Genomic DNA, 26,947 nt, shown 5'->3' on the forward strand with positions numbered 1-26,947 from the left:
TAAATCAAGAAAAACAAATTTAGTTGTTTTATCCAAAAAGCAGATTTCAGTTACAAAATAATGATGCTCCCCATTCTATACTCTTTAATCACTGGCTTCCACTTCACTAAGTGTCCAAAAGCAACAACAGGAAAATCATGAGACTTGGAACCAGGCAGCCAAAGATTTCAAGCCCTAATTCTATAAATTCCCAGTTAAATGATTTTTGACAAGTTACCTGTCTTATTGAGGATCAGTTTCCTAATTTGGAAAAAGGAACTGATAAAACCTTCAAATGTGCTGAGTAACAACTAATTATAGACAATATACATATAGTACACAGCACACAATGCCCAGCAATTTTTTTATTACTTAATGCTAAATAGAAATTTCTTATGTCCATGTTGTTAAAACACTTTTTAATGAGCTTTTAAAAGTACATGTTAATAAAATACAATATTGGTCAATTACCTGAAAGCCCATAAGAGAAGTCAGCATCCAATGATCAAGATCTAAAGATAATAATACATTCTGCTTTTTGTTCACCTGCCATAATTACACTGAACATTTCTTGTACATATTCTAAATTGAGAACGTTCTAAGACAAAATTATTTAGAGAAAACTACGTGACAATATAAACTGTTCTGGAAAGGATTCTACTCCCAACTATGCCACTAACACAGTAACTAATAAGTCACTTCAAGTGAACCCCTCAAACTCCTCACTTACAAACCAAAAAAACTGTTAACAATCCCTTGTCTTCTCCTCTAGTCTTCTAGCTCTAAAAGAGTTATTACTGCAATATAATTAAGAATCTCCAGATATGCTTGTAAAGAGAGGAACTGAGATATCCTAATACCGCCAGATTGGAGTGCAGAGAAATCCCAACCATAATCTGATAGTATTACAGTAGTTCAGATGAAATATTACAATTTAGATGAAACAAGGAGAGCTTGGTCAGCTTAAAAACGAAAAGGTGTATACTGCACAAAAGTTTTTAAAAATGTAAATACTCAAGTGTCTAGAATAAAATAGCCTTGGTTAGTTTCTAAAGGCATTACCTTAATGAAAAAAATGATTTTTGTAGACCAAATTGCAATATCAAGGTACTAACCTTAGCAAGAATATGTTCGGTGTCTATTAGATCGTCAAGGTACTATGAGTATGTGAAATCATTACATAAGTAACATTTTATCCAAATGTAAAGTCATCAGTTAAAAGTTACACAGAAAACAAATAACAAATTTTTTTTTAAATCTCATTTAAAATAGCACAAAAATGAATAAAACACCTGAGAATAACTTGTACACTGAAAACTACAAAACAGCTGGAAGAAAGTAAAGACAACACAAAGAAATGGAAAGATATCCTGTGTTCATAGACTGAAGATTTAATACTGTTAAAATGCCTGTACTAACCAATGTGATCTACAAATTCAGTAAAATCCCTATCAAAATCCCAACGGCATTTTTATGGAAATAGGAAAAAAATCTTAAAATTCATATGGAATTTCAAAGAACCCTAAATAGTCAAAATCTTGAGAAAGAAAAACAAAGCTGGATGCCTCACACTTCCTGATTTCAAAATATATTACAAAACAACAGTAATCAAAGCAGAATGGTAACAGCATAAAATTCCTAGAGGAAAATATAAGGAAGATGCTTCCTATCATTGGTCATGGCAGTAATTTCTTGCATATTATACCAAAAGCACTAGCTACAAAAGCAAAAACAGACAATATCAATTGCATCAAACTAAAAAGCTTCAGTAAAGGAAACAATCAACAGAGTAAAAAAGTATCCTACAGAATGGGAGAAAATATCTGCAAACCATACATATGATAAGGTGTTAATATCCAGAATATACCAAGAACTTCAACTCACAACAATCCTAAAAAACAGGCAAAGAACCTATAGACATTCCTTAAAAGAATACATACAGACAACAAACACGAAAAGATGCTCAACATCACTATCTGTCAGGGAAATGGAAATCAAAACCACAATGAGAAATCACCTCACACCTGTTAGAAGGATCGCTATCAAAAAAATAAATAACCAGAAAATAACAAATTTGGGTGAGGATGTGAAGAAATCAGAACCCTTGCACACTACTGGTGCGGAATGTCAAAACTGGTGTAACCACTATGAAAAACAGTGTGGAAGTTCTTCAAAAAATTAAATAAAGAATTACTATATGATCCAGCAAATCCCATTTCTGGGTATATACCCAAGAGAACTGAAAACAGGACCTTGAAGAGATATCTGCAACATTATTCAAAAGAGCCAAGAGATAGAAACAATCTAAATATTTATCAACAGATGAATGGATAAAATGGTATATACGTACCACAGAATATTATTCGGCCTTAAAAAAGGATATCCTGTCATATGCTATAACATGGATAAACCTTGAGAACATTAAGTGAAGTAAGCCAGTCTCTAAAAAGACAAATATTACATGATTTCACTTTTATGAAATATTTAAAGGAGTCAAACTCTTAGAAACAGAAAGCAGATGGGGCACCTGGTTGGCTCAGTCAGTGGAGTATGTGACTCTTGATCTTGAGGTCATGGGTCTTGAGCTCTATACTTTGGGTATAGGGATTACTTAAAAATAAAATCTTTTTTAAAAAAAGAAAAAGGAAGGGAGGAAGGAAGCAAGCAAGCAGAATGGTGGTTGCAAGAGGCTGGCAAGGGGGAAAAAAGGAGGAACTAGTCAAAGGATGTAGAGTTTCAGTTTTTTGCAAGATGAAAAAGTTCCAGAGATCTGTTCCAGAACAACCTGCATATAGATAACACTCTATACTATACACTTGAAAATGGTTTAGGATGGTAAATTATACTACTTGTTCTTACCACAATAAAAAAAAGTTATATAGAAAATGATCGAGTGTTCAGACAAGTGGGAAATTATTTTTAACTAGATTTTTTAAAAAATCTTTCAGGTTATTGACCTTGGCCTTTAGTGTGAACTTTAACTACTAATGGCCTTTGCTAACAAAGCAATTATACCTGTAGTGCATGTGTACACACACACGCACGCATGTGCACACATACATACACACACACAGACCTCCTGAAAAGCTCAGTGTCTTCTTTCTGAAATAGATAGTTAAGCTCATCTTCTTAAACATTAAGTCAAAACACTACAGAAGAAAATTAACGTTGGACACATTATGATGATCCCTACCCTTCACAGTGTAAGTTGTTTGCAAGCTGATTTCATCATGGAAAAGTTAACAACAGCGCAGCGCCTATCCAAATTACTAAAATCAGAACGTCAAATTCCAAATAAGGCCAAACTAATGAAGCTTTTTATAGAAATCCTCATTTCAAAGAATTTGCATTAATTTTTTCAAGAAACTCAGTAATCAGGGGCGCCTGGGTGGCACAGCAGTTAAGCGTCTGCCTTCGGCTCAGGGCGTGATCCCAGCGTTCTGGGATCGAGCCCCACATCAGGCTCCTCTGCTATGAGCCTGCTTCTTCCTCTCCCACTCCCCTGCTTGTGTTCCCTCTCTCGCTGGCTGTCTCTATCTCTGTCAAATAAATAAATAAAATATTTAAAAAAAAAAAAAAAGGAAACTCAGTAATCAAGTGAACTAGGCTGGCCTGATAGACTCCCAATAAGAGATAACTAAGGTTATGGTGAGAACTATATTAAAAACCATTTATGGGGGCACGTAGGTGGCTCAGTCGGTTAACCATCAGACTCTTGATTTCAGGTGAGGTCATGATCCCAGGGTCGTGACAGCAAACCCAGCACTGGGCTCTGCGTTTGGCACAAAATCTGCTTGAGATTCTCTGTCTCTCTCTCCCTCCGCCCCTCCCTCCACTCACATGCATTCTCTCCCTCTCTAAAATAAAAATAAATAAAATCTCTCAAAAAAATTTTTTGAAAAATTAAAAATAAAAACCATTTGTGTATACTGCAAAGACACATGAAAGGAGTACCCTTACCTTCATCAAAGTCAGCATCATCTTCCGTGTGCTGAGGGAAAGGAAAGCAGTTGGTAATTTCAAGACGATCTTCTACAACCAAGCCCAATAGCACTCCTTGAACCACTTCAGTTCCTTGTCCTTCTTCTTGATAATGTTTGATTATTTTTAATACCACCTAAAAGAAAATACAGAAGTAAGCTTAACAACCATCCTTACAGTTTATATTTCCTTTATTTCAAAGGAAGAAATCAGTCGTATTATGGTTTACAAAAATCACAAAATTACATAAGAGAACTAACCAAGTTTCTTAAAGATCAATTCCTTTACTCTGACACAAATAATAAAAGTCACATAATCTAAATGTACATCTGTAACTCCTGGAGTTTGAAGACATGTCCAAAATGTCCACATACAGCATTCATGACCTTCAGGTCAAAGCTCCCAAAAGGTCTGGCATCCAGGAGCTCCTTCAAACAGTATTACCTCAACCCAAAGTTATTACAGAGGAAGTGATCCTATTAATGTCTGTTAACAGCATATAATTTCCTGACACGGATGATAAAACCATCAATAAGACACAGAGATAAAAAAACTCAATTACCTGAAAACCTGAAAGCAGACCGTTCCCTTGACAATTTCTCAACATTTCAAGATGGTTCCTGAACAGAACATCTCATTAAGCCAAAGGAAGCAACAATGGGAACATTTGGTAACAGAAAACAAAGAGAACAAAGTCTCCAGCACTACCTAATTTTCCTCAACCAGGATACACCACATAACCTCTAATGGAAAACTGGCTCTTACATTACTCTCTCCCTTAACATTTCCATAAAGATAAAGAGGTAACACTGTAAGGCTGGACAGGCAATTAATTTAAAAGTTCAGAATAACAATAAGCATTAGTTATACTTCCTAGAAAATAAGGTTTTTAATAAAGGTTAAATGCTTGGAATGGCACTTGGCACATAGTATTTATTATTAGTAGTAACAGTACCTAGTATAAGTTCATGGCCTGAAGACTAAAGGGCAACACAATCTAAAATACAGTAAGTCCTCAGAGGGGAAAATAAGTACACCAACAAAATGCTAATTAGTATTTTGTTGATTAGTGTTTCACTTAAAACAAATACATTATGACAAAAATTAATCATCAATAACCAGTTAATAACAAAAGGTTACAATTAGTGAACATTATGTGCCAGGCAATATTCTAATTATTTCATGTGTATTATCACATCATGTAATTCTCACAACTATGTTAAGAGAAAGGAATATAATTGGTCTACAAGTAAGACAACAAAAGCAGTGGGGCACCTGGATGGCACGGTCAGGTGAGCATCTGACTCTTGGTTTTGGCTCAGGTGGAGATCTCAAGGTCATGGGATTGAGCCCCATATATGGTTCCACGGTGGTTGGGCGTAGAGTTGGCTTAAGACTCTATCTCTCCCCTCCCTTTGCCCCTCCCCCTTCTCTAAAATAAATAAATAAATCTTTAAAAACAAAAGCAGAGAGAAAGTAAATGGCTAAAGGTCACACATCCAGGAAGTAGAAGAGCCAAGATTTAAAACAAGTCAAGTTCCAAAGTTGTGTGAGTACGTTAACTTTAATAACAAGAAAATTGATTTTCGTATCAATAATTCAGTAATTAAAACAATGATTAGTCATAGGCTTTGTGATGAACAGACCCCAAAAAGATTTTAGACCAATAATATCCAGACCTCTTAAGGATAGCAAGGAGTGAGCAGGGAAAAGAGCTTAACGTGGAAGAACACCAACCAATTAAGACTTTCAATACTGTGAAATGAAGAAAGTGCACCATCTTACACATCCCTACATAAAAGACCTTTCCACTTTCGAAAGGTACAAAATGAGCTTTAAGAGTCATGCAGGTATGGGTACAAGTTCCAGCGCTAACATTTACTAGCTGTGACCCTGGGAAAGCTATTTGTTCTTCCTAAGTCTTTGATTTCTAATTTGCAACATCAAGCTATTCTAAAGCAACATTAACACTATGAGAAACGAGAGAATGTATGGTAAATACTTCACACAGGGTCCAACATGTAATAAATGTTCAATAAATTAATATTATTGATTTTTGTCAATAAAAAGCAGAACTATTTAACTCCTACTCAACTTACCTTCTGAGAAGGGCAATTATTGCAAAAAGAAACAGGGGTGACTTAGAAGGGATAAACAGAACTAATTAAAAGTTATTACAAACACACCTACCAGCTTGTCTAAGTTACCTAGGTTCCTAGACACTTACCCCTATTAATGAGATCACTGAACCACTGTTGAAATCAAAGTAAATGACATGCTAGAAGACAGAAGAGCTTAATGTAGATCTTCAGACAAACTCTAGAATTAATTCCTCAACAGCAGGCAGTCATGTGCGCAAAAAGGAGTGTTGATGACTAGGACCCAGCAATTTCACAAAGAAGCCAGGCCAAAATAACCTCGTTTTCTTTTTCAAAGAAAACCAAGTTAAGAAAAAATTATTATATTTAAAAATGAGTTATCACAGTACAAAAATAACTTCTACTGAAACACTGTCTTAACTCTAATAAAAATGAACTGTAAAGGGATGGGGGGTAGGAGGGCAATGTAACCAAACAGCACGCAGCTTGCTATGCCTGGCCAAAGAATCAATGCAGCTTCATACAGCATCAACAGAAGTACGGTGCTCCAAGTAAGAGAAATTATCATCTCACTCTTCAGCATCACTGACCTGTTATATTCAGTTCAGAGAAAATTTACAGGAACAGTATCCAACTGAGAGATGGGAAAAGCTTGGTGGTTTAACTATCTGCTAGAAACAATAAACATAAGTAAGTATACAAAGAAAGGGGTAATGGTAAGAGAGAAAGCCTAAAACCCTGTGATGAGAACTAGTTCAATGAATTCAAACCTTTCTCTAGAGCAGGGACAATCACAAAGAGCACTTTCTAAATAGTGAGGCACTAGGGGATGGGTCTTACTTTGAAAGGCAAACTAAAGACCACAGGTGATGATAGCAGCAGAAAGAAGGCTTAAATTTTAAGGATAAATTCTCTCTTAGCATTTAAGGCTATCCAAAATAAAGAGACTTTGGTGATCACTAAAATAATTTCCAACTCTAACATTTATGATTTTGCCACTGTAATATAGTCTGATAAAGCATTCAAAACTATAAAAAAAATTTTATGAAAACTAAGCAAACTCATTCTTCAGTTTGACATCTTATGCCCTTATTTCCTACATACATGCAAAAATCTCAATTCTTTAGTTCAAAAAGTAACATAATGGGCTTGCAATTCAAACTTGAAAGATGTCAAAAGGAAATTCCTCATCAGAAATAACAAATTCACATACAAGCTTTTGATATCCTACAGAAATAACTAAGAATTTATAAATAAAAACATTCCACAGCTGTTTCATATTTACAAGACAAAAATCCATGTTCTGCCCATGGTCTCCCCTCTTAAATATTCTTGTGGAAACGAAGACATGTGTTATTCACCACATCTTCAACCCCCAACACAGGTCCTGGCACATAAAAGATACTCAGAATCTATTTGCTGAAGGAGTGAACATTAAACATTTATCGTTCACTTACATCAAGCACTCCACAGTGTCTTACACGCAATGACTCGTTCAATCCCATAACTACTGCATGAAGTGAGAAATAGCATTTCCTCATTTATTTGCCAGATGAGGAAAGAGACAATTTGACACAGAATTATTAAATCAGGGAGGTGAGATATGAATTTGGACTTCGAGGTACTTGTAATTACTTCATAGTAACTGAGTAACTTTGTTTGTAATAACAAGGCTGAAACCTAAAGAATGCAGGGGCAACAGCTCTGGAAGAAGTCACTGTAGCAGGGCTGCAGAAGCAGGGTTTTGTGCATGAAGTAGAACAGTTCAGTGTAAGATCACAGGGTCAGGCAGCAAAAGACCGTAAGGGAATGGTGCTAGAGGTCAAATTTTTTGCGCCCTGATCACTAGACATCAAGTAGCATCAACAGGAAACTGCCACTAGTTCCTATAATGCAATACAGCTTCTAATCTTTAGCAGCACTATTCTCACAAGCCACAAGATGGGAATGTTCCACCACAAAAGTCCTGTTTCAGTCAAGCTCATCCCCTTTCATTTTCTCTCCCTCCAACCAACCATATGCCTCTGTCCCTAAAACAGTGCTGATATATTTTTAATTAATTCTGTTTACGTCATGCTTCCTCTTACTTTTAAAAATAGATACATGAAAGCTTAATAGTCTCCAAAACAAAAACATACTCCTATATTTTGTTTATAAGCGTCACATATGATCCCACATACTCCCAGCTCTACATCACTTGTTCTCAGCTTATCAAAATGGCCTGTGGAGCTTTTTTTAAATGAATGAAAAGAGGTCTTCACCCTGGCTATATATTAGAGCCATCAGTATTTAAAAAAACAAAAGCAAAACCAAAACAAAATACAAAAAGCTAATGGCCTAAATCCAACCTCTTAAATTCAGAGGTAATTGATCTGGGCTAAGAATCCTATATTGGGGGGCACCTGGGGGGCGCACTCGTTAAGCGTCTGCCTTCAGCTCAGGGCGTGATCCCAGCGTTCTGGGATCAAGCCCCACATGAGGCTCTTGTGCTGGGAGCCTGCTTCTTCCTCTCCCACTCCCCCTACTTGTGTTCCCTCTCTCGCTGGCTGTCTGTCAAATAAATTAAAAAAAAGAAAAGAAAAAAAAAAGAATCCTATATTGGTTTTGAGGGGATTTTATTTCTTTTCGTTTTTGTTTTAGAGTCTCCAGGTGATTCTAACATCCTACTTCATTCTAACTTTTAATGAGGTAGTATGGACCAGCCTTCCTTTTTTTAACTCTGCAGAGGACTGCAATGCACACAACTGGTTAAAACAAAGTTTCCTTTCCTCTGGTTTAAGACTCCCTGTGTTGAGGAAAAGTGAGTACACAGAAAAACACAGACCCAAAAGTGAACATTTTATTTATAAAAGCATAAATATCACCCCCTCATAAGAGGAACTCGAGCCCTACTTGGAAGAATCTCCAGAGCACAGCAATGAGAGGGAGAGTAACGCCAGCAATCCACCGGAGAAGCATCGAGAGTTCTGTAAGACGTATGCTTTATAGCTTGACCCCATATTTAAGACTCTTTATGAACGCTGACCAGGTTTGTTTATCCTATAAATTCATGGGTAAATAAAGATTTTCCTACAAATTATGCCTAAAGGATGGCAACAAACTGGCCTGTAGAATTCTAAATTACCAAATTCTTCTACACTCCCCCCCAAACTTAGTCATACTCTGGGTCTAAGTGTTTATTAACCTACTTGATTTGCCCTGCGCAGTCAGTATTGGTCTCTGAATATATCAACTATCTCTAGATCAGTCTCCCAGCATTCTGAGGTTTGCACATTCTCAAGCCGGGCGGATCTTAGCAAGGAATAGTAAACAGATGTCCAGTCCGCTGAAATTACCCTAGAGGAACCATTTTTTCTACTACTGTTTATTATTCAGTGCAATTTGAAAGAGCAAAGCAGACTATTTTGTAATCTCTAATGAACACAATACTATTTTTTAAAAGTGTGTTTTTAAAAAATGAAAACCTAACTGCCCAAAAGGCTAAACACACATAGTATTTAACTTCAAAGACACAAAGTATTCTCAATACTATAGGATAAAAATAAATAACAACCTAAAATATCCAAAGAAATTAATTATACCAGAAATCAACAAATCTGAAATTTGTTAATAAGCATGATGAATAAAATCTTCCATCCTCCCTAAAATGGAACATTTAGCAGAATCTCTAAGACCTCTCTATCAAAATTATATCAAAAACTTCCAATCCCATACTAGGGAACAATTTAAATCTGACCAAAACAAAGATTATGATGTCTGCAAAGACCAGGTACTACAGAAAGATTTGGAAGCTGTGCATAGAATCACCAGAATTCTGTTATTTTTGGCTTCTTTCATTCACTCATTAATCCATTCACCTAGGTATGTGTTTAGTGACTCTATAGGACAGTTACCTCTGACAGGACTATTGGGAAAATGAAACTAAAATCAAACATATCAGAGTCTTTACTTTCATGAGGTTTATATTTTAAAATTGCAAGTCTCAAAAGTTTTTGATCCTGAGGCCCTTTTAACACTCTTAAAAATTACTAAGGATCCCAAAGAATTTTTATATTGATATTTATGTGTTAGAAATTCAAACTGAAATATGTTCAAAATATTTATTCACTTAAAAACAATAACAAATATATTACATAATATCATAAATGACATTTATGAAAAATAATTTTTCAAAATAAAAACAATCAGGATGGAAAAAATGACATCATTTCTTTCACATTTTTGTAAAACATTTACATTTTCAGAAAGAAATTTTAATCAGGATAGAAGAATAATATTGTGGGGCACCTGGGTGGCTCAGGCAGTTAAGTGTCTGCCTTCAGCTCAGGTCATGATCCCAGGTTCCTGGAATCTGAGCTGCACAGAACCCCGTATGCAGCTCCCTGCTGAGCAGGGAATCTGCTTCTCCCTCTCCCTCTCCCTCTGCCTGCGTGCGACATGCGCAGCACACTCTCTCTCTAATAAATAAATCTTAAAAAAAAAAAAGAATAACATTGTTTCACAGTTTTTGTAAATCCTGTTAATGTCTAGTTTAATAAAAGACAATTGGATTCACATATCTCCTTCTGCATCAATCTTCTAATATCACACAGCATGTATCGAGAAACCTCCATTTAACACTCATAAAGAATGAGAGTAAAAATGACAAATGATGTTTAAATATTATTATAAAAATAGTTTTGACCTCAGAGACCCTCTATAAAGGTGTTGGGGATTCTCCCACTTTACCAATATTCCAGAATGACAATTAAGAAAGTGAATGAAAATTATAGATAGTGAAGCACACTCTGAAGAAAATAAACAGATGAACTGAAAAGAAGATAACCTTAACTGGCATGACCCAGGAAAGGCCCCTCTCCGAGATGACAACTGAGCAGAGAAGTGAAGATCAAGCAGTTGGCTTGGGTGAAGAAAATACTTGCCAGCTATGGATTTCAAATTAAAATGCTAATATTTACTTTTCACAAAGTACACAAGTCATACTTTACAGAACAAAAAGGCCTAAAGATGGATGAACACTAGGATGGGAGTAGACTTTCATGTTTTTACCAAAAGCAGTGCCATATAAATAATAAATTCAATCTACTCACAGAAATAGTTGTGTCTTAAGATACCATTACATGATTCAAAATGAGCAATTTCATATAATTTTTGTTGATGAATTATGAAATACAATATATTAACAAAATCCTTTCAGGAAATACTACATGACTTTTAATCAGCAGTATTTCTAACATCAGTGTCAGAGCCAATCTTCACCTGGTAAAATAAGGGCTATGAAGCTACCACACAAAATCCCTCTATTAAAGCAACTCTAATAAAGTTCAGGGTTAAAAAGTAAACTATTTAAGAAATATAATCTGGAATTTTTAGGCCTTGCAATATGCCAATTTCAAGTACCTGAATCCCCTCTACCCCTGCAGACATACAGAAATGCTGAATATACTGCATTTCTAAAAAGCTGAAATAACCAATCAAGCAAGACAAGCAAACGAACAACCGGAGCATTAACCCTGTGAGTTAACACAGCAGCACCCAAAGGTACAACAGACCAAGATAAAATACCCAGGAGCTAGGAGCTGGATTGCAATCCATTCTCTGTCCTGGATCAAAAAATGGAGTCCTGGACTTCTGAGTTAGGAAAGTGGAAATTAAGACATTTCCAAAAAGCTAGAACCCCATAAAAAGTGTTGGTGGAAAGGTAGAAAACAGTAATTGCGGCATCTTCTAGCTAAATACGAACTTACTACATGACCCAAATTGCTATTCCTAGGAATTCAGCAAGAAAAATGAAAATATACCCACAAAAAGATACGTCCACAACTGCTCATAACAGCATCATTCATACTAGCTAAAAGCTGAAAGCAACCCAAAGGCCACCAAACTTAGGTAAACAAATTGTAGTATATCCATTCTATGTACTACTACTACTCAGCAATAAAAAGGAACGAAATAGCAGTACAACAGAGAGGAATCTCGAAAACATCATTCTAACTGAAAGAAGTCAAACAAAATGCTATGTACTATATGACTTCATTTACATGGAGTTCTAGAAAAGGCAAAACAAAACCCCTAAGTAGTTGCGGGGGAGGGGGGCGGCAAGGTGAGGTGAGGGGAGGATACTGACTGCAGATCGGCACACTCTTTAGGGTGAAGCAACTATTCTACACCTTGATGTGGTGGCAAATGTACAGCTGTTGACAACTACAAAAGGTCATCATACCATACATTTTAAAGAGGTGGATTTTATTCTGTATAAATAATACCTGAACTTTAAAAACCTGTACACATTTTTTAAAATCTGAAGAAACAATTCATACACGTACCCACTTCCAATTTTTCTCAATTCAAAGATTCCGAGTTGCTTATAAGGAACTAGGTAAAAAACCGCTGCTATATCCCTGCATTATGTATAACATATGTTTTACATAACTATATATAAACTCAAATTTATAATAACTCACATTTATAAGCCCAGGCAATCAAGAATAAATTAAACTATACTGTTTTAGAAGCCAAAAAAGTATAACATTTAGAATTTTGCCATTATTTTAAAGTATTTTGGAATTTAATGGGATTAACTAGCTATTTTACCAATAATTTCTATACACTTAAAGGCATTTTCCTGGAAGAAAGATCCGTGGCATTCATCAGATTCCCAAAGAGCCACAACACACAAAGGGTTAGAGTTTTAAAAATTATTAGTAATAAAAATTTATTATATACATGCAGTTATGCTTTTATGTTTGCATGAACAAGAATGGTGTGGAAGGACATATCTTTTATGAATCTTTGTTATTATTTAGTTATAATAAGCATGTATTTGTTTTCAATTCAAAAAACATCAAATGTTAAGAAAAAGTTAACAGAAAAGATTTTAAAATCCAGCAATTACAGCAATTTACCACATGAAGTTTCACCAAAAAACCCCGCTAATTTCTTTTTGACAATGCTACTGAGCTGACAGAATGATGTGGACGTATCTTTTTTTTTTTTAAGATTTTATTTATTTATTTATTTGACAGAGACAGAGACAGCCAGCGAGAGAGGGAACACAAGCAGGGGGAGTGGGAGAGGAAGAAGCAGGCTCCTAGCAGAGGAGACTGATGTGGGGCTCGATCCCAGAACCCTGGGATCACGCCCTGAGCCGAAGGCAGACGCTTAAGGACTGCGCCACCCAGGCGCCCCTGATGTGGACGTATCTTGATTCTAGCATGTTCTTTAAGGTACGTAAAAAAGGTGGGGGGAATAAGTGGCTTTGAAAGGAGGAGAAAGTAAAAAAATACAACTATAAGCCTGAGCACCTGCTGACTTTAATTCTAATCTCTTGTTGATATGGTTACTCCTCACCTCTATTCACAGATGTCACTGTACTCACATACACAAACGACTAGACAATACATATATGTACACACCACCAAGGTCAAAGAGGAACTTCTGGCTATACAGACTGATTTTCAACAAGCAGAGAGAGCTGTTTGAGGGAAGCCTAACACAAGCCAATTATAAATCAGCAAAAATATCAACTCAAACTTTGAGCAAACTAACAGTAATAAATTTTCACCAAGAAAAGCAGCAGGTTTTCCACTGTCCCTGTAGTAGACATAAAAAGGATCTGTTCAAAGCCCAGTTCAAATTAGAGACATAAGTAGTTTTAAATTGCTGGAACTATACCATCATTTTTAATCTTCCTATATAAAGCCAAGTTCATAGGGAATGTCCAGAGGTTGCAACCTGTATTGTGCACCTAGAATAAGAAATACTAAATCCACTTGTTCATCTTTTTTAAACAGCTCACAGATAAAAGAAATGCTGAATGTATATAAATGTTTTACCACTCAAGCCAATAAGCCAACAATAAAAAAGTAAATCTAGTGGTATTTAATAATCACAGTAGTATTTTATACACGGTTCTATTAAATATTATTAGACTCTGGTTACAGGAAGATGCTATTAGCTAAAATAGGTATGCAAATAGTTTATAACAGGTCTTCTCAGACTATCGGTGGTGAAGAACTTATTTTCTTCCAGTCCCTCACAGACCAATACTATAGTAAAAAAAGAAAACTTAGAAGAAAAGTGACTTTTTTAAAAAAGAGAAAATACAAGCCCAGGGATCACACTCTTGGCTATCACAGCAATATCATACTGCTATAAAAGTTTCTAAACACTCAATCTCAATTCCGTGCTTATCTCATACAGACAGTGGACAGTTCACAGACCACACCCATACTTTAGGTAGCACTGGTTTATGGAAGCTGTAACATTAAGCAGGTAGACCATTCTCTCTAATTCCAAAAGGTGAACATTCAGACTTTATAATCAAACACTTCTTAATTTATGTTACTGATATGAAATCTTTCAAAATATGACAATATTTCAATAGATGTGAACTCCAAACTGTGTGGCTCACAAGCCCATAGTTCCTCTCCCACCCCATGCTGCTTCTATGGGAGAGGACAGGCATTCTCCTTACATGGGGTCAAACCACTATTCTCTTAGCTCTGATTCCAATCTGAACACTGTATTTTTACGAGGGGTAAAAACAAAGTTATTTCAGGAGCAGGAGCTACAAGCTTTATAGAACAGAGGTAAGAAAGTAAATTATTTATCCAGTAAGTGAGCCCAGCTGAAGCCCCAACATTCGTTGTCTTCCACTTGTTGTACATAGTAACTCTAGAACTAACCTTTCTTTGTGAAAAAAAATAATGTTCAAGTGAGAAAGAAAGCTTTAGTAAATAAAAGCTTTAAAATTAATTCTTATGATTGTATACACAAATGTGAACCTCTGGTCTGTACCACAGAAAAAAATATATGGTATACAGAGGCTGAAGCACTAGAATCCAAAATAAAGTTTGCCAGTTCTGTGGCCTTAGACAAGGTATCTTATCTATCCTAGCCTCACCTACCTCCTGTGGAGATAAGTTAGTCAGTGCCTATCTCACAGCACTGTTGCAAGGATTAAAAAATAACCCACCCAAAGTACCTAGCACACAGTGCCTAGTAAATTCTCAGTAACATTAGCTACTATAATAAACTTTTCACCTAATCCATTCACTCATCCCTCCACCTATCCAACAAATATTTAGTGAGTGACTAAAATATGCCAGGTATTTTCATGGCATTGACACTTGCCTCCCCAGAATGTTCAGTTTATTCCTCAGAGATTTTTTTTCAGTCTAATAAGATGTACATATAACTTATTAAAAATCAACTACCTGACACCAAACTTCCAGTTTTGTTAAGACTTATCAGTCATGTTGATCTAGAGCGATCTCTTATAACAACCAATACCACGGTGTTTCAAAACAAGATTTTTAAAATCTGCATCGAAGAGTCAAAGTTGAGAATAATGGTCTTCATTCAAAACAGCGTGTATGAGGCGCCTGGGTGACACAGTCCTTGAGGGTCTGCCTTTGGCTCAGGGCGTGATCCCAGAGTTCCGGGATCGAGCCCCACATCAGGCTCCTCCGCTATGAGCCTGCTTCTTCCTCTACCACTCCCCCTGCTTGTGTTCTCTCGTGCTGGCTGTCTGTCTCTGTCAAATAAATAAATAAAATCTTTAAAAAAAAAAAAAGCGGTGTATACGTGTGCTTATGTATGTATGCAGGTTCCCTTAAATACATCATTATCCTTGCTAAAAATAAAGACTAGACCCACTCCAAGAGTTTCTTAGAAGTCTGAAATAAAAAGGCAAAGCCCAACTGCACCAGTTTCTGGCCATTTGGAGAAGAGGTCAGGCGGGATGCATGATTCCTAGGCTGGCTTTATTCCAGTTTTGTAGATTCTGGGAGGTAGGGTCCACAGCCTGAATTTCCCACATCAATCACAAAGAATAGCTATTACCATAGAAGAATTTTAGTCTCAAAGAAACTGTAATGCCACAGAATCTCCCCTTAGCATATTCTGTAAAGTCAATAACTAGACTTTCATTTAATTCTGGCTTCTTTCACTGACTGATCTGTGAACTTGGCAGTTTTCTTATTTGGTTAAGCCTAGATCATTTTTTTCTAACACTGAACAAAGAAGGTAGTTACTGCCAAAATGTAAATTCAAAAAGCAGAAAGTAGTATTAGTCTTAAATTTAACACATTTTATGGCTCAAGTGGGATAGGGGTTCCATTTCATAACTGGCTGTGTCAAATAATAAATAGGATTTAAATCACTGCTGTTCAGTTTTGATGTGAAAGAAATTTAAGTAACTTCAATAGCAAAAAAAAAAAAGATATTTTGCTCCTGACACATATGGGATTAGTTGCAATGCTCCAAAACACTTAATCAATATCACCTCTATAATATTTCAGTTGAAAGAGCACACTTCATTATTATTCTCTTGGATCTAATACTCATCAATGGTCCACAATTTTAAAGTTAAATCAACTAATAATTGTTGGGAAAAGGGGGAGAAGGGCAAAGTAGTCTCAAGAAATTCAACAGACTAGCACTGCTCTCCTCATAAAAATTGGTCATGGGATAGTTCAATGATACAATCAAACATACAAATGTATAACAATTAAATGTTAAGTGATGAGGATGTTTTAACATTAAGTTTTTACTTTACCAACTCAATATACATAACTGATCTGCAAATTTTCCCACATGTAGCTGGAAAATAATTTTTCCCAAGTAAAATGAGTGATAAAAAAAGCTCTGCTGGAACAAAATTCATTTCCTCTGTCATACAAAACAAACCAAAAAATTTCAAAACTGTTATGAGCTATCTACTCCTAACATGTTTTAAGTTTGTTATACTGAGGAGCATGGACCACTGCTTAATTAGAAGGCCTTTAGGTGATTTGGGGGCACTGCAATTATAGTTTGTTTCTGTTTCCTTAACAGGAGGCAGTGCTTGCTAAAGTCCAGAAGGAAACATTAAAAAGAGTAACTGTGACTGCCTCTGGGAAGAGGGTGGTTGAAGACAGGGATGAAAAGTGAGAGCTTCTTTTCACTCCATACTCTTTTTTGCTTTTTGATTTATGTACCATGTGTACCCAAATGGCTGTTTAATTAAACAGGGTTAATATAATAAAAAGACTTCAGTTTTTAAAAAGCACACCACAGTAATACCAGAAGGTGATTATTCACCTTTCTCAAGAGGTCCCTCAGAACCAAACTGAAGATTATGCATTTCTGCACAAAATGTAAAACAGGGGTTTTCTTCTATCCAAAGGAAAATATTTGGGTTTCAATTGCTTTAAAGGCTATCCTTAAACCAAACTTGAAAACGGTTATCTAAAAGCCCTCATTTGAAGGCTAAAAACAGAAGGTAAAGAAGATCTTAACGGTCAGGCTATCAAGTATGATTTGATTTTGTGTAATGAGGATTTTCCAATGGGTTTTTGCATTCTAGGACTACAGATGTCCTTTAAAAATAATTATTTACTCAGCAGCATTGTGTGTGATGGCCAAGTACAAGACAGAATCTGTAAGACCAGTCACATGAAACTGTAGCAATAATTCAGAAAGGAGAGTGAGAAATGAAAAGCAGAGACAACACCAAGTTAGAGACTCACAAACTATGTTAAGTGATCCTAAGCGAATCCGAGGGAAACCCTGTAGAGCAATCAAAGATGATACCAGAAGCCTGGGTGACTTGGGCAGATGTGGTATCACTAACAGAGGACAGGAAATACTTTACTGACTTGAATCACTGTTAACGAGTATATTAGCATACTAATAGGCACAGGGAATTTTAAAAATAAAGACTAAGATTTTTAAAAATCCTAACTCCTTTGGCAATGGTGCCAAGAAGCAGTACTCCAATATTCTGTACACGGGAAAATAAACTGTATTATACAACGATTCTGGAGAGCAATTTGGCAACATTCTTAAAATCATGCATAACCTTTAAGCCATTAACTGCAGCTACAGGTATTTATTAAAGCACAGGAAAAACACTAGAAAAGTAAACCCCCAAATCTTAATGTTGCTATCCACCCTCATGCTATGAGCTTATAAACTGAGTAATTTTCTTTCTGGTTGGTCTGTGCGTGTGTGTGTGTGTGTGTGTGTGTGTGAGAGAGAGAGAGAGAGAGAGAGAGAAAGAGAGAGAGAGAGAGATATCCCCAAACTTACCTTACAATGAATACATATGTTTTTTGTTTTAAAAAATCGTATTTTAACACATAACTCTTGTCCCACAGATAAACAAACATTTGCTACTTATATCAAATGAAATTAGTTGGGGACAGGGATAGAGGTATAGAAGGTACTAAGAAAAAAAATTCACATTAATCATCAGGATACAATGAATATCTGTGGTGTTTAGGTGCTATTTGGAATAAAACTAAAACTTTAAAATATTATGCCAAAATATAGCTGATGAATTCAGACTCAAACAGTAAAAAAGTTTTATATTTTGACTAAGTTAATAACTGAGTTACCACTCTTTTGCTGAATCAATTTTTTCTCCTCTATTTTTGGGCCTGGTGCCAACATCAACAAAAATACATACACCAGTGTCCACTTCAGCTCTTTTGGTTTTAATAAAACAAGTACAGTTTGTCACTATATAGATGGAGATGTACATTATGCTGTACTTTTTGCTACTAAAGCTAATCTTTACAAGATATAACCATTTTACATAATGATCTTCTACAAATAGTTTATGAGAAAAAATAAAGCTACTTTCTCTTTAAGTATATTTTCTCATACATTGCCAAAGGAAATACCCAAGTACCATAATTTAAATATTTTACAAAAGAAAAATTATGAACTAATCTCCAAGAGAAAAGCAAATGCAACCAAGCTTTCGTGTAAGTGCTGAAATCAGAAGCTTTCATCTAAGAAACTAGGGTAGACGTGGTAAAGTACAAATGAGAATATTTGACCACAAAATAAAACCTGGCAAAGACCCTTGCCAAAGGCTAACGCTTCGTAAAGGCTTGTCTCCCCTGTATCACAGCAAGGACTGAACTAAAAGTTCAGAAAAATGCAAAGAAGACTTAAAACACTGATGTTGCTCAGCAAAGCTCTTGAAGTCTCAGATATTAAGCTGAAGATCAGAATTTATAATTATGCAGGAGCTAGTTGAAGCCAAAGGTGACAAGAAAACAAAAGAAACGAAACCAGCAAATACTGTGCACCCACACCTTTTAATGTCAAAATAGGCATCTGAAGAGTACATATGCCATTTCATCTGGGCCAGATATGCTACAACTGAAGTTAAAATTTTTCATTATCTTCCATTTACGTGGTAAAGCATCAAGTTTGGAATCCCACTGTAACTATTAAAATCAATACCAACGACTAAATCTGTTACTACAATAATTAAACATCAATAAAAATAATATATATTAAGCTTCTATTCATTACAGCAGGAAGGCCATGCATTATCCTCATATTAAAGAAGAAAACTAAGGCCCAGAGATGCTGATTTATTAAATCATCTCCCCCATGAGAAATACCATGTATGCTAGGCTCAAGTTATCCCAAGATAGCTACAAGAAACAACGCTAATACAGTTTGTCATCACTGATGTATATGCCATAAACACAGGAAGCACGATCAGAAAACTTTCTCAAAAAGGCAATGGATTTCAATAAGCCCTCTGACCTTAAGGGAAAGGAACAAAATCCAGGATGTCTCCAGGGTTACATGAATCTTAAAAGCATCCTGAGAAGTCAGACAGACTTAGATTTGCCTACCCTAAGGCAAGTAAATTACCTTACTTAGGAATATCTACCAGTACTCCTCAATACTCTTTAGCTTACCTCCTATTTTCTTCAATGTTGATTCCCCAATATCTTATATCTGTGCGACCCATTGGCTAAAAGTCATCTTTTTTCCAAATGAGAATATTTACTAAATTGACTTCTATTAGCTACAAATCTTCTCCCCAAATACAACAGATTATTAAATATAAAGATTCTGATACATTCGCTTTCTTGTACATTTTAAAGTTCTAAGTCTGTAAGAGACCTAAGTTTTGGAAAATACACTTCCTGATGCTTGAGCAAGAAACACTGGATTAATTCTTCTGTGAACACTACTTCTATTTCCCCTTATCCTGACATTCATTAAGTCACATAATCTATTATATGAGCTTCCTCATTTGTAAAATGGGGATAATAATGGTTCCCAAATCAGAGTTGTTATATGGCTTCAATGCTATAATACATACAAAGTACTCTGAATAGTACCTGGCACATAATAAGAGCTAACATCTATTGAGTCCTTATACTGTATGAAGCAGTTGTAATAATGGAAAGCAAAATGAATCAAAGACAGCAATTTCTGATTTGAGTCCAAACTCTAGAAAAAATTCACTTTATGCCCTAGAAAACCCACTCAGTTTCTCTAAAATATAAATCATGCATTTAATCCAGCTAATACTGGTTCTATTAGCTCCTGGATTTCCTAGGATATAATAACGAATGTCAAATGTTTTTATCTACTATAAAAAAAACTATTACTTACAATTAGTAACATCTTACTTGCCAAAGCAAAAATATAACGAAGTGGTCAAAATGTCAGACAGCATACTCAATTTAATCCTCATTCAGAGTGTACTTAGCTTCGTGTTAAAAATAATGCTAACAATACTGCTTATCTGGTTTACCATCCATAGCAAATGAAAAGCTGGAAATAAAAGGGGTAAAAGACATACAAGCTTAACAACAAAAACAGTAAGAAAAAAAGACAGCCAACTAGAAAGACAAATTGCTCAAGGCACCTAAAAGACGGGACATTATAGAAATAAACAGATGTAAATACCCAAAGGGATTCTCGAGGACCACTGTCCAGTACGGGGCAATAAATTATGTTCTTAAAAGTAATACTAAGTCATCAAAACACGGCTAAGCTGTGTTCAATATTCTCTGACTAAAGAGGCAGAAATTTATGTAATACACTTCAGAAAGATTTACAATTAAAATGGCGAAAATGTAAAAAATTTGGTGCTTGAAAGAATTTCAAGTTATCTGACTGAAATATCCACACACGTGAAGCAATTTACTCTTTACTGAAGTCAGAAAACTGAAAGGAGGAGCCAAAAGCCACACAATTTTTTGTTGTTAAAACATTAAAAAGGCCAAATTGTATTCTACTTGAGATTTGGATTTTAGACTAGGGCTTCCATTTCATAGTTTAACAAGCACCATTTAGTCTCTATAACTTCATATAGTGTCACACACACACACACACACACACACACACACACACTACACAGTGATATATGTCATAGCCTAGCATAAGCCCTTTACAAACTTGAATTATTGATTTCAGTTCACAGAGCACCGCCACCAACATTTTCTCATCAGCTCTGAATAACCACCAGGTAAGTAAGGCAGATAACATCTACCCTTAGAGCTGTTGTGAGAATCAGACATAATCTAACCAAACTTTCCTTCACAGGGTCTTGTAAATAGCAGGTGCTCAATTAATATTAGTGATTTTTCTTACAGATAAGACACTGACACTTTAAAAAAAGAAAGAAATATGAGCAAGTTTATAAAGCTCACTGGTCTCCCAGCCTCACTCCTGTGTTTCTCACCCAACACACCATTTCTACAAAGCATTTACCGACCCAGTGTCCTCATGATTCATTTTCAAGAAAATTTCTTGTACCCAGAACTGTATTAACTCATTCACAGTATCTGAGTGTTTTCTATGTAACAGTCACTGTTAACATTGCAGTGAACAAACCTGACACTGGTCCTGCTCTCAGGAAGTTGATATTTTAGTGTGAGAAGACAAGCAACAAATAAATAAGAGAATTTTGACAGTAATAAGGGCCCAACTGGGTGATAAAAGGGTCAATGAACTGATGGGGCCACTTAAGAGCAGTTGGAAAGTACCTGTGAGGTAACATCTGAAAGACACCTGAATGACAAAGTATATGGAACTCTGACTTTTTCACTTATTAATAACATACTCTACCTTATTCCAATAAAGGAAGAATGAGGTAGCTAACAATTTTAAACAATACGATAACTTTTTACATAAAGGGAAAAACAAAATTTAAAAGGAAATAAATTTCGATGGTCATCAGTTTTAAGCACTGGAACTATGAACGATAACAAGTATTTTACAATCTGGGGCACCTGGGTGGCAGAGTTGGTTAAGCATCCAACTCTTGGTTTTGGCTCAGGTCGTGATCTCAGGGTCAAGATCAAGCCCTCCATCTGGCTACAGTCTCAGAGCTCAGCACAGAGTCTGTTTGTCCCTCTTCATACCCCTTGGGCCCCTCCGCCCCCACACGTGCTTGCTGGCTCACTCTCTCTCTAAAATAAATAAACAAAATCTTTTTAAAAAATTTTACAATTTTGCCTTCAAATTATCATCTCAGTGAGAAAAGAAAACAGTAAACCATTAGGGAAGAGTCTATGATCCTGTGCCAAGATGAGTGATACAAGTTGTCATCATTAAAAGTTCAGATAAAGGAAGAAATCAGTGTGGACCAGAACACTACTCCTCAAATATTAATAGGCTATAAATCAACTGATAAGGTAGATCAAGATGGGGCCCTAAGAGTCTGAGATACTGTATTTCTGCTTTCTAACAAGGTACCAGGTGAGGCCAATTCCACTTGTCTCGCTGATCCATGGAAAGATTCAGATTGGTTTAGGGGAACAACATGGGTTTTACATGAAAAGTTCAACAGGAAAGATTAGTTTTGATCGTTTCTAGGAACAACGAGATCACTTGACTGCAATGAAAATCCATTCCTCCATTCCAAGAGGATAAACTGAACACTGACTCTGTGCAAGGAACAGTAAAAGTCTCATTGACAAGTCTAATGGAATGGACAATTAAAAGTTCTTGAGAGATACCATTTCACACAAGAAAAACAAGCCATCTAATTGTCCATTAATGGTCAGATGAGGACAATTATGTCATATTCATACAATGAGGTGCTCTATAGTAATGAAAAGGAATGAATTATAGCCACAGTCTAGAATGGACTAATCTCAAAAACAATGTGAGATACGCATATGTGACTCAAGACACTGGAGAACATGTACTGTGATTTAATTCACATTTCATTTATATTATTAATATAAACAGGCAAAACTAAACAAATTGTTTAGAAATACTCTGTATGGTGAAGCTATAAAGAAAACCCAATCCTTGGAACAAACCTCACAATAGTGATTACAAGGTGGGGTTTAGGGATGGGAGAAAGGATGAAATAGGGAGAGGCTTCAAAGCTATTCATAATGTTCTATTTCTCACGTTGAATGGCAGGTAACTGGATGTTTATTTTGTGATTATTTAAATTATGTATCATAGATACTATTTTGCATGTGTGATATATTCTCATATTTTGTATAGTTCTTTGCGAATGCTATCAATGATTTTTCTAAAAACTAAATCAGGGAATTATTGGTGATGGAGATTCTAACAACAGTGAGTTGAAAAAAGAAAGGAAGACTACCAATTCAGATAATTCTTTAACCGCTGACTTCAAGAGGAAAAAAGTGGAGACTAAGAATGGAACACAGAGCGTTAAGTGAAAAAGAGAACTGAACACTGTAATATGGGAAAGTCCTGACAATGCTCACCTGTTAAGGGGAAGGTAATATTAAAGATACAGAAGATTTGATGAAACAGAACCAAAGGTAGGAAAGGAAAGGTTCAATACAAGAAGAAAAACAGGTCTTGACCACTAACAAGATGCCAGGAACAAATGTGATTAAACATCAGACTAACCAAATACCCTTTGTAACTGGAACGTACACTTCCTATGAGGCTTGGAAATAGTAGGAAATTAACCTGAACACAAAGGCAAGGACAACATCTTAGTAGGCCTTGAATTCACTGCAATATCACTGTAAGCATTTCAGGAAGGAAGTTAACAAAATTTAACTTTTCACATTACATGAATTTTTTAATTAAAGTATGAAGGATGGACTGAACAGGTTTAAGAGAACAATTCAAGATACCATTAGAATAATCTATAAAAGATATCAGGACACGAAGTAGGAGCAGTATAAAAATGAGGGGCGCCTGGGTGGATCAGGCGGTGGGTCCAACTCTTGATTTTGGCTCAGGTCATGATCTCAGGGTCGTGGGATCAAGCCCCATGGCTGGTTTGTACTCAGTGGGGAATCTGCATCTCTCCCTCTCCCTCTGACCCTCCCCCTGGCCCTGCTTGCGTCCCCTACTCTTAAAATAAATAAATCTTAAAAAAAAAAAAAAAGAAATCTTTCATGCATTCATTTATTCTACCTGTATCAGTTAAAAGGTTCTGTACTGGAAATATAACACGTGAAAAAGCACAGTCCCTTACCTGCCCTCAGTAGCTTACGTTCTGGTGGGCGAATCAAACAAGAAAACGAACAAGACAGTCACAGGCAGTGGAAAATGTTATGAAACAGAGTGGTGTGATGGAGGATGATGGGAACGGAGCTACATTCAACAGGGCTGGTAGGCAAGGCCTTTCTTAAAATGGGGCATTTAAGACAAGGACCTAAAGAATCAAAAGAAGCCATCAAGTAGGAAGAAATACTTGAGCTATTTCAGTTAGAGAAAACAACTAAAATGTCACTGTGAATGGAGCCTAGAATAAAGTAGGAGGTGAGTTTGGAGAAAGAGACGGTAGCAGGACCTTGAAAATGTCGTAGAAGTCTGTATTTTATTGCAAGTGGATATGGTTGATGGCATAGAGATAGATGAGAAGCAGATGAATTTGATATATTTTGGAGGTGGAACCAACAGCATTTGCTGAGGGGAAAAAACAAGAACAAATGTTAAGTTAATGCCTAGGTTTTCTGACTTGTTCAAATGGTTAGATGGTAGTTCCATTCACCAAGATGGGAGAGACTGAGGTAAGACCAAGGATAGGGAGAGAGGAAGGAAGGGGAGATGGCAACAATCTTATTTTGGACAAGTTAAATTTGAGATACCTATAAGATAGCCAAAAGCGATGTCAGGCAGGCAGCAGGGTATTTAAGAGTGGCATGCAAAAACCAAGTCTGGCAAGAAATGTAATTCTAAAGGTTATCAGAATATAAATAATATTTAAAGCCACAAGAAAGGAACTTAAGGAGGGTCTACTACTGTAACTTTTTGTAACATATAATAACACTGAAGCAACTAAGATTAAATGGTGACTGACTATGTCTCAGACACTGTTCTAGTTATTGACACATATTCAGCCAATTTTAATCCTCAAAACAACTAAAGTGAGGAAAATAAGTATAAAGAGATTAACTTAACCAATGGCATTCAGCTAATTTTAGAGATAGGACTGAAACCCAAGCAGTCTGGCTCCAGGAGTGTGCTTTTACCTACTCTTGTTACACTATGTCAAGCAGAGACCTGCTAGAAGGATGCCTAAACCCAAATCCTGAGGCACTCCAACATTCACAGATGGGGAAAGGAGAAGCCAACATAAGAGATGATTATTCCTAGTACATAGTTTCAGATAAACGCTGAACCACAGGCTCAGAAGTGGCTACGAAGCAAATCTCCACTTGGGAAGTTACAGATGTCAGGTCCCAGCAGAGAAGCAATGAAGTTTACCTTACCTTCCAAAAGCCCTAGATTCCTAGATCCTTCTCGACACCTCCTTCACCTATTTGTCTTCTAAAGAGTCTTTCTTCAAATCCAGGCATCTCAAAACAAGACCCCAAGAATCTGTTACACACACCCCGAGCCTCTGTTCCCTATCTCAGCCTCAACTCCCCCAATAGGTGGCAGAGAAAGCTGTTGCGCCTCCCAACAAAAAGTGAAGATGAAAAAGAAAGGTTTTAGGGGAAAACCTTGTCCCACTCTCAACAGGCTCAGGGGGAGGCTGCCAAGCAGTGCGTCTGGCGGAACTGGAATAAGAAATGAGCTCCCCACGTGGGCCTGGGGAAACGGAACCCCACTCACCAAGCCATCTATCTGCACTTGCTTCACGGCCGAATCTCCGGACCCGCCTTTGCCTTTGCCTTTCCCCGCCGGGCCGGTGGTGGAGCTGGAAGAAGTGGCAGCAGAGCCGGTGCCTTCCTTGCGAGACGCCATCTTTTTAGCCAGACAGGAAAAAAGAAAAACGTGAGTGACCGGAAGCGGAAGTACGGACTTTACGTGACGTCATGCACAGTCCGAGGGGCGGAGATGGGAGGACAAACTGGAGCGGGGCTCCGCCTCCCTTCTCTTTTCCAGCCTCGCCTCCTTCGCCGAGATAATCCTCTGCGCATGTGCGTTCTGCCTTTGAGGCTTTTTCTCACCGAAAGCTTTAAAACAAACGTAGGCTTTTTAAAATATTTTCCACCATATGTTTAGTCAGTCTCCATTAGTCAGTTGACCATAACAGCGTTATAGCTCATTAATGTAGCATCTCGCCTAAAAACTATTTCACTTTTTTTCTTTTTATTAATTCCCCAATCCCAATCTCCTAAACTACGAAGAGCTGTGCTAACTCCATCAGACATACTTGGAAACTGAGACGTGATTTGTCCAACGTCACTCTGTTAATTAGTGGCAAGCTGGTATTGCAGTTTGTTTTAGGTAATTTTATGTAGCGGTCTCTAACCACTTAGATTATACAGAAATTAATTAGAATATGGGAACTCTGATCAGAATAACGAGTATTAATAGCCCTTTGCTGCTATTAGTTTCATGCAGGATTTCCATGAGTAAAGTACCAAGGAAGCTATTTTATGTACAGTGTTCAAGAATAATGCAGAACACACTACCTAAAAATTATGCTTATTTATAACATAGTTCTCTGAAATATAGAACTGAAGTCTTTAAAGCAACTTCAGCAAATAATTTTAGATAAGGAATTTAAGACATTCTTTCCACGTTTCCAAATTTTTCCTATTGCTTATTTTTGAAATGTTTACTCATTCAAAAGAGGTCTATGCAGAACTGATAATTCCCAAATTAATTTTTCCCTAGACCTCTCCACTGAAGTCCACACCAGCATGTCCACCTTCCTATGCAACTTCTCTGCTTAA

At 36.4% G+C, this 26,947-nt stretch overlaps 1 protein-coding gene across 1 annotated transcript in view; it reads right to left on the minus strand.

Annotated features, from left to right (window-relative positions):
- EIF3H (eukaryotic translation initiation factor 3 subunit H) overlaps positions 1 to 26,044 on the minus strand; it is a 92,580-nt gene extending 66,536 nt beyond the window's left edge. Inside the window, exons 1-2 of the mRNA XM_008689274.2 lie at positions 25,878 to 26,044; positions 3,940 to 4,096 (exon numbers count right to left, since the gene is read on the minus strand). Of these exons, the coding sequence (XP_008687496.1) occupies positions 3,940 to 4,096; positions 25,878 to 26,009 (289 nt within the window). The 5' untranslated portion in view covers positions 26,010 to 26,044. The remainder of the gene's footprint in view (positions 1 to 3,939; positions 4,097 to 25,877) is intronic.
- Positions 26,045 to 26,947: the final 903 nt, after the last annotated feature.

This window comes from Ursus maritimus, unplaced genomic scaffold (assembly GCF_017311325.1).
Source record: "Ursus maritimus isolate PB19 unplaced genomic scaffold, ASM1731132v1 scaffold_9, whole genome shotgun sequence".
NCBI classification, from domain to species: domain Eukaryota; kingdom Metazoa; phylum Chordata; class Mammalia; order Carnivora; family Ursidae; genus Ursus; species Ursus maritimus.